This window comes from Lolium rigidum, chromosome 7 (genome assembly GCF_022539505.1).
Source record: "Lolium rigidum isolate FL_2022 chromosome 7, APGP_CSIRO_Lrig_0.1, whole genome shotgun sequence".
Classification (NCBI taxonomy): domain Eukaryota; kingdom Viridiplantae; phylum Streptophyta; class Magnoliopsida; order Poales; family Poaceae; genus Lolium; species Lolium rigidum.
The window spans coordinates 171,838,735-171,847,781 of record NC_061514.1 but is presented as its reverse complement, the minus strand read 5'-3'; the positions used below and the strand labels follow the sequence as shown (position 1 = coordinate 171,847,781).

General features: G+C 47.9%; 1 protein-coding gene across 1 annotated transcript; it reads right to left on the bottom strand.

The window, feature by feature from the left end:
• Positions 1-432: 432 nt before the first annotated feature.
• On the bottom strand, positions 433-3,483 carry LOC124674320 (sulfoquinovosyl transferase SQD2-like). The gene is made up of 8 exons (XM_047210356.1): positions 2,896-3,483; positions 2,692-2,765; positions 2,338-2,393; positions 2,180-2,263; positions 2,018-2,105; positions 1,783-1,860; positions 1,511-1,567; positions 433-1,255 (listed from the first exon to the last, which is right to left on the bottom strand). Exons 1-8 carry the CDS (start codon positions 3,451-3,453, stop codon positions 742-744), a joined length of 1,509 nt encoding a protein of 502 aa, XP_047066312.1. The 5' UTR covers positions 3,454-3,483; the 3' UTR covers positions 433-741.
• Between the last annotated feature and the right edge of the window lie 5,564 nt (positions 3,484-9,047).

Here is a 9,047-nt window from a genome sequence, read left to right as displayed (position 1 = left end):
TCTTCGGCTAGCATCCAGTTCAAAGAGAACAGTGGCCTCACCAGAGAGTGGTGATGTCCCCAGATGATGCGCAATCCTACAAGCAATAAGACTGCTCATAATCTCAAAAAAAATAAAAAAAAGACTGCTCATAATTAGTACTCTTTCTATCTCTGTAGTTCCTTCTCTTGTCAGTGACAACTTTTGCAAACCTCTACAAGGTTTTGTGGCCACTGGGCGCGCCTCAGTTTTAACCATAAACCCTTCTACCCCAGGTAGAGGCACCACCATTATAACCGTGTTCTACTTCTACCATAACTTGGGGTTAGCACCTTCGTGAACGTGTTCCATTCTGATACGCGCCTTAGTTTTTTAAACATAAGTCCATAGGCCCGGCTTTATATATAAAGCTCCGATACGCGTCTCAGTAAAAGATCATCCTTACAGAAACAGTGAAACAATGTCGGAACTTTCACACGGCGCGGAACTTTTGATGTACAATTCAGTTCCTACAGAACCGTCCACTTCGAACACCAGAGGGATATGCCACCGCAATTCACCGGACTACGGCCAATACAACAGGAAGCAGTACATGCTTACAAAAATTTACAGTCTACCATCAGAGCAAACTGGATTTACTTGTCTCGCCTCCAATTTACTCGAGCATTGCATATTCACATTGATTCATTCTACGATTCAATCTGACCAAACTGAAGGAATCAACTCAATGATTGATTCTATGAACTCGGTATGATTGATCTCCTATGACTGATCCGTAACGGCCGGAGCATGAGCAGGAGCGGGCCTGAAGATCCTCCGGACCACCCACTGGACCGGTCTCAGCAGCTGTGATCTCTTCTTGCGCCAGAACCAAATCGCGGCGCTGTACTGCTCGTTCCGAATCTTCCTCGTCGCCGCCTTCCAGCCGAACTTCTCCATCTCCATCCTGGCGGCCTTCCCCATTGCCTCTCTCAACTCTTCACAGGAGAGGAGGCGTTCAATCTTGCCAACACAGTCATCCACATCCCCTGGCGTGTACAGAAAGCTGGTCTTTCCCTCCTGGTCCTCAGGTATAATGTCAGGTATACCACCCGCTCGAGCAGCGACCACCGGAACTCCGGACGACATTGCCTCCAGCACAACAAAACCAAGCGTCTCTGACTCGGAAGGCATCACAAACACATCCCCACTGGCATAGGCCTGTGACAGCTCTTCCCCTTGCAACGTCCCCGTGAAAACTGCAGGCATTCCTGAAAACATCTCTTCGAGTTCAGGCCTGCAGTGGGAAAACTCATGTTAGCAGTGCATACTCTTCTTATGAGCAAGTTTCAGTCTCTCAATAAGAGAAGCAAGTTTCATGATAATATGCAGGAGTTTATTCAGAGAAGAAATCACTGCTTAGCAATTTCAGTAGCTAGAGCGACTCCCATCTGTTGCTTTTGCTACTGAATGAAGAGACTAACTAGTTCTCTATAAGATTTTTTGTTTTGTTTTTGAGAGTACTAGCTCTCTATGAGATAACAATGCACACCTGAATGGGCCATCTCCAATAAATGCAATTCTTGATCCTGGAAGTCGGTCCATAACTCTGGAAAAAAATAGAACACCATGTCAGCAGCGAATCACACTTGGTGAACACAGGATCTGACTTCAGTGAAAAAAAAAGAGATCACAAGTAAAGTTATGTCAATAGAACATTCTGGTAATAATAAGGGAACCCAAGCAAGCAGTAAATAAGGTTCTACCACACATGCCATTCAGTTTGCACTGCAGCATCAATAATCAGAGAAGTCATGAGCTCACCTCTTATGAAAATCTAAGCTTTTCTCAACTCCCAGGCGTCCAACATAGATTATCAATGGCTTGTCTGGTTCACCGTTCCTGATATAACAGAAGAAACATACAAGCAACAAAGTTAGACATGAATTATACATTTGATTGCCTCAATTCATTGGGCAGTTTTCTCTACATATTGGGTGAGGCAAGAACCCTTTAGCATCATTGTAATTGAATCAGCTGAGCAAAGAATGTTACATACGTTAGCCTTGAACGCATTTCCTGATTACGGAAACGTGGATGGAAGCTTTCTGAATCCACACCCTTGTTCCATAAGCGTATCTTGTTGGCTGGAAATACACACCATGAGAGGAAGATGTTGGAGGTAAAATAACAAGGAAGTAGTATGTATGTTTGTGCAAACCTGCTGTAACACGGGCAGCTTGAAGGTCCTTGCCAATAGCAACTGATGGTACCAGTGTGAGATCCGCAGCTCGGTGCAAGAATTCTTTAATTAGCAAGAGAAAATCGTATTAGTTTGCTAATCTGGTAATAGAACTTATATGATAAGTGAGAACTTACTTATAATTAGCCACATGGGCTTGACAAGCCAGCTGAATGTATATCTTGGTATATAGCTGCCAGAAATAAGAAGGATCAGTTCTCCTCACTAGCTGGATTTTAATCAACCGAAAATGCCTTGCATTGTAATTGCACATGCTGCTAAAAACAAATTTTTTTTTCTGATAGGAGCAGAGGATAAGACGGTGTAATTGCAGTTCAAGCTGTTCAAGTTGCAGTTCTAGTTGTGCACACAAGTTATTTTCCCTCTTTGTGTTCAGAGATAATAGTTGTTGTCTGTTGACAAGTTCAGTCTGTTTTGATGTCCTAAATGAGTAGGTATGGGTTGACAAGGAGTAAGGGAGGTCAACTCACATTGGAACATGGGTGTGGTACGACATTACTAGAGGTACACAGAGCAACTTTGCTATGATCAGGGCGCCGAACACCTGTAAATTCAATTCGATTCAGTTGGTGAAAAAGACAGACGAGATCTCTAATCATCATACGAACGGGACTGTGGGGCAATTGATTGAAGGAAACGAAATCGGTTAGTATACAAAGTAGCATACGTAGTACCATGATTCCAGGGGAGGATGCGTGGATAATGTCTGGCTTGAACCTGGCGACCTCCCCGATGATCCTTGGGCTGAGGGCAAGCGAGAGCGGGACCTTCTGGTACCAGGGGCAAGGGAAGCTCCAGGAGCCGACGAGCTTGGCCCCGTGGAACTCGTCGGGCACGCCCTCGTGGGTGGTGACGACGATGACCTCGTCGCCCATCTCGCGCAGGTGCTTGATGAAGTTCTGGAAGCGGTTCTTGTACCCGGAGACGTACGCGAAGGGGGAAGGCTCGACGAAGAGCGCGATGCGGCGCGGCCGCGAGTCGGCCTCCGAGGCCGGCGGCGGCTCGTCCTCGTCGTACAGCCCGTCGTCCCGCTCCCGCAGCAGGACCGGCCACGAGGAGGACGAGGAGGAGGAGCTGGCGGTACATGAGGATGAGGATGATGGTGATGGTGGCGCGGATGGGAGGAGGAGGCGGCGGCGGTGCAGGTGGCGGAGAGGGAGGAACCCGGGCTTGGGGCGTGGCGGCGGCGGGATCAGAGGGAGAGGGGCGAGGATGGACGCCGCCCCCGCCATCCCCCGGCGGCAGCTGATCCTCTTCCGCTCCTCCCTTTGGTTGAATCGACTGAGTTCTTCAGTCCAGCGTCACTACAAGTGCCAAGGGGAAGAAGGATGTAAGAAGAGCGTCACTAATCAGAGTGAGGTCGCCGGTGCACCGGCATATTCGAACAGACTCCGGCAGCAGATGCCTCACTGAGTGTGTGAGTGAGCACACAGGCGACACGATGCGAGCATATTCGAATCAAGAATCGAATTTGATTTTTTGAGCAAACATCGTCCTCTCTTGGGGACCCTCCTCCTTTTGTTTGTTTTGAGAATGGAATTCGCACAAGCCATATCAAATTCCCAGGAAGCATTTCGTTTCCATGTGATGATATACATTATCCGATTCTAGCCAATCAGCTTAGAGTCCAACCGGAGCCACAGCCACTCACATCTCCTCCTCTTTTCGTTTTCGTTTTCCGGTCGGTCCCTACGATTCTGGGCCGGACTGCCTGCACTACTACACCAAATACCTGGCCCTGGCGACCACTGCCCATTTGAATAATGGGCCTTGGCCCAATGAAATATCAGAAATTTTGAGCAGAATTCAAAGGGGTGGAAGATTTAATATATGAGTTAGTCTCCCATTGCCAATGGTCAGATTTTTAGAGCATCCCAAGTCCCGACACTAGTCTCTCAAACGGCGTCCCAATCAGCTACTCTTGACGCGTCGGACGGAAATTCATGCCTAGCCACGCGTATCAAATAAGTTTTCTCTCCATTGCTGCACAATACCATGTTTGGCGTCCTCGGTCCGCATGGGGCGTCATGTGCACGCCGGACACGAGTTGCGGCTGATGCCACGTAGGATACCGACATCTGGGTTTCATACGCCAGCGACCCAACCCGGTTCCCCGTGTCACATAACCTATCCTCTGGCTCGATGTCGGTCCACCCTGCAAAAATCACCACCGCCGCCTATTCTGATGTCGGTCGTCGACCAACCGCGCCTCCCATGTCGCCTCTTTGTCGTTTCGTTGTTTGTCTACTCCACGTGGGAACTGCTACATCGGCGCATCAAAGTGCTCATCGCGACGAAGACGACCACGAACCTTTCCATATCACACGCCATGGTGGTGCCCGGTGTGGCTCTCGACGGTAGCCAAGGTAGCACCTAATCGCTGAACAGGGCACGAGCCGGGTGTCCCTTTTCCCCGAGCTTCTTCAACGATACTCCTGGTATGACGCGATTCCACCCCTCCCATCTGATGCATGTACAATGCATACATGAACTTTGTACTTTATCATATTGAATTCTCACATATTTGCAACATATATATGATGATAATACCATATTTTACATTGATTTATGCGGATTTACCAATGATCCCCTTTATTTGGTTTAAAACTCTGCAGAACAGAAAAAACCTATTTTGTCTATTTCTCACTTTCAAAGACATATACGGATGCAAATTGACCTGGGATTTTTGGAGCGTCATTTTTCATCTGGAGAAGCACCCTGGACACTGGAACCTCACCTGGTAGGGCCTGAGGCCCAAAAGAGCCTAGGTGCTCTTTCGGCCGTCGATCGTCCAAATCGCGTGATCTTTTCACCCACCGACGTATTTTGACCTAAAAATAACTATATATATGGCCCCAAAGAGTTCTCGGGAGGGGAGCGTCACAGAAAGACAGAAACACGAAAACGAAGGTTGTAGCAGAGAAGATTGGAGGGGGAAACTCCACCGGGATCACCGCCGGAGGGATCTTCACCTTCTCCAGCTTCTTCATCATATATCATCACCATAATCAAGGGAGAGTAGTCCACCTATGGACTACGGGTTTGTGGCTGACGAGGTATTGATACGTCTCAAACGTATCTATAATTTTTGATGCTCCATGCTTGTTTTACACCAATTCATATATGTTTTGCTTACACTTTGATGCACTTTTATATGATTTCCGGCACTAACCTATTAACAAATATGTGAAAGATCGAGATGTCGCCTAGAGGTGGGTGAATAGGCGTTTAAAAACTTCTTACGGACTTGTCTTGTAAGAATGCGGAATTAAACTAATGTTTAGTTTACAAGCACAAATCCTAAATATGCTAGGCTCAACTAAGTGTAACAATAACAACTAGAGCTAAGCAAGATAGGCACAAGATATATGTAGCACAAGTGATAGCAAGATATATGTACTTGTTGCCTGCCAAAGCACACCGGCGAGCAGTGGTTAAGCAACACGAAGAGCCGGGAGGCTTCCAAGGCGGCAGTGGGCCCTGGTCCCTCGACGTCGTCCCGCAAATTGTTCCGGCACACGTCCTAGCGGTTTGCAAGGGCGTGCCACCTGACCTATACCTGGCCAGGAAGGTGTAGAGTTGCTTCGATTAGGCTCCTGCAGGGTAGACATGTAAACATTAAATACGAGCCCTATCGGCTCTCGGGTTGCCTCCGTGGATCGGCTCAAAGAGCCGATCGCCCCATGGTTCACGATGGATTTTCAATGACATGGGGATCCTGCTTGATCAAAACAAAGCTAAACTAATCTACGACAGTTTAGGGTTTTCACCGTATGATCGGAACATCCTACGCGTAATTGAGCCTAATAGACACGCAAGATAATGGAAAGTTAACCCTAAAGGAGGCCTAAAAACCAACGTTAAGTTAATTCCCGGAACATCCCTCTTAGGACTAACAAACCATACCTAACGCGCTACCGGATCGTTCAACCCGTTTGCAAGGCCTAACCATACGGATATCAAACTAATCCTTGAAGAATCAAGGAGCAACTATAACAGATTAGATCTACTAAGTAACGAACAAGCAAGATGCTGCCCTTACACCTGGATAGGCGTAAGGGCAGCTAGATATCGAGGGACGGCATAGCTAAGCAGATATGCGTAAGAAAAGCATCTATGCAAGCCCCAAAACATCTACGATAAATAGTGCTACTCGCCATCAACAACGCTTCAGCACGAGCAACACAAGGCAGACGAATAAACGTTGTGCTGCCTAGATCGCAAGATGCGATCTAGGCAGCATGATGCTTACCCGGGAGAGACCCTCGAAAGAAGGGGTGGCGATGCGCCTGGTTTGTGTTTGTTGTGAACGTGATTGTCCTCCTTTTCTGATAACCCTAGATACATATTTATAGTCCAAGGGACTTTCTAATTCGGGCGTGCACCTAACCGTGCACGAGATAAACTCTATCTTTTAATCTAAACTACCATACGATCTACTATATTACAGATACACGGGCAATTAAGCCCAAACTCTTCGTACAAGGCCGCTTCAAAGACGCTCCGTGCATATATCTTTCAAGCCCATCTTCACTTACGGCCCATCTCCTGATTTGGCCAAAATCCGGTGATAACACATGCCCCCTGGTTTTGGTAATGATAATTTCAAAACCACTCTGTTTTTACCTTCGAGGGGTCATGTCGTGGCAGAGCAGAACCGTCGCAGTATTCTTCATCATGACGTCTTGCCTTCTCAACTTCTCTGCACGATTTGACCACTTTGGCACCACATCCTTGGAAACTGTCCGAGCATTAAATTTCCACTATATTTTCTTTATTTAACCACATCGAACAGTTCCCTTCTTCATCCCCTTGCTCCAAACCAGCCGTCAGCCCAAAAACCCTCTTCTTCTGTAGCCATGTCTTCCTCCCCCTCCTCCCAATCCTCTTCCTCGAGTGAAGGAGAGCCGGAGGTCAACCAGACGGAAGCGTACAACCGCCACGCTCCCGAGCATTGGGACGAGCAAGAATTTGATTTCGACTTCGTGCCCGAGGGTCGACCCGAAGACCTCGTCTGGTCGGATGGCGACATGCCCCTAACCGATGGGGAAGATGACCTTCAGTTCTTGATCGACGGAGAACTGGAGGCGGAGAGCGACAGCGACGACCCCCCCTTCCGGGGCAAATTCACCTCCTCCACCAAAGAAGTAGACGAAGACGATGAAGATGAAGACATCTCCTCCGACACGAAGCAAGAACAGGAGGACGACACCTCCTCCGACGAACCGCCGCCAAAGCGCATCCGTGGCTGGGCTTGGTCAGATGACGACCACGACGACGAAGAGGATGAATCCCCCACCGAAGGTTACAGTAGCAGCGATGGGGTCGTCGACAGCAGCGATGATGGCAGCTACCCCAGCGACGGCGAGGACGGCGATAGTCCTTAGAGTAGGGAATTGCTAGCATAAGATTAGCAGTAGTAATTTGTTCCCTTTTTGTTGAGCAATCGGCTCCTCTTTGTAAGGAATCACCTTTTTTATATCAATGAAGATGCAGATGTTCTTACTTTCCAATCATCCGATCTCATATCTTGCCATTTTCTGATCGTCAAAAGTGGTCGACGCCTTAATGAGACGATGGCAACGCATCAGTCTTTCTAAAGAGGCATCAGGATGGTCCAGAACTTTCCTTATCAGGAGCCTGAAACTTTGACAATCTGGTCTCCTTCAGGTTTGACAACATAGCCGATGACGACAGCACTCGGCAGTTTTACCCATGAGCCGTCTCAGCTTCCTCCCAGTTGGCATGATTACCTCAACAGGATCATGAAACCTGATCACGGATCTCCAAGGCCACTGCCCCCCGAGCCTCAGCATAGCGAGGACGGTAGCGAAATAGATGGCTGCTAGGACAACTTTGAAGGGGCAAACACCCCTATAGCTCATCAAGAACAGGGTATCATCTTTGCAAGAATCTTCCAGTGAGGATAATGATGAAGTTCTGATGCCCTTCACACCGACGGTGACGTTGATCAAGCTACCACTTTGGCTAAACCCCAGGCAGAAAACGCCACAGCCGATAGCATCGTCATCGGCTGCTCCCATGGTCCTAGGAGAAGCATGCTCCTTTATTGGGCTCATCCTTACCCCGATCTGCACGCTTACGCTACTATGGTTGTTCGTCAGGGTTGTGATGAACTCCAATGCTTCAAAGCTCCGCTTTCTTCACCCATTGAAACATTGGTCGGAATTTCTGAGGGGGTGAAGAACATCCTCGAATAAATCCAGCCCTACGTCCCAATGATGCTGCAGCTGAAGCTCTGGTCAATCGTGACGTTGTCCCCCTTCGGGCCAAGGATTACGATGATGAGGCCGGGAGATTCTCCTTCATCGAGCTTACACTCTGTAATTCTAAAGTCGATGTCCGAGCATCGTCTGTGCTGAATTTTTTTTGTATTTTCGATTTTTTAGCCGATCGATCTCATGAATCGGCTTCCCTCATGAATCAGCTTCCCCTGGGTACATACTTCGTGGTGTCTTGTACCTTCTCCGTGTGTATGCCCCCCGAGCCGAATCCTTCAAGTGATTGAAGATATCGGCTTTTCAGCCAATTCAAGCTTGTTTCGCAACTCATCATGCTAAATAGCACATCAGTGAATATGTATGGTGCGAATAATTTTAGCCGATTGCTGGAATCGGCTTCCCTTGTAGTTGTCGATCCAACTATTTGCTGATAAATATTGGCCATGGCTTATCCCCAAGACCAATTTCGATCTCTTCTTGTCCATCAGCTGCTGTAAACCCCATCTTCCCACCACCTGCTAAATCAATGATGAACACAAGCAGAAGGTATGTTGAGACTCTATGTGGCCGATAGCTAGAATCGG

Excerpts from the sequence above, each read along its gene's own strand:
- LOC124674320 (XM_047210356.1), bottom strand. The coding sequence starts at position 3,453 with ATGGCGGGGGCGGCGTCCATCCTCGCCCCTCTCCCTCTGATCCCGCCG. Across the intron at positions 2,106-2,179 it reads AGCTGCCCGTGTTACAGCAG|CCAACAAGATACGCTTATGG; the intron begins GTTTGCACAAAC and ends GTGTATTTCCAG. Across the intron at positions 1,256-1,510 it reads ATTGGAGATGGCCCATTCAG|GCCTGAACTCGAAGAGATGT; the intron begins GTGTGCATTGTT and ends TTCCCACTGCAG.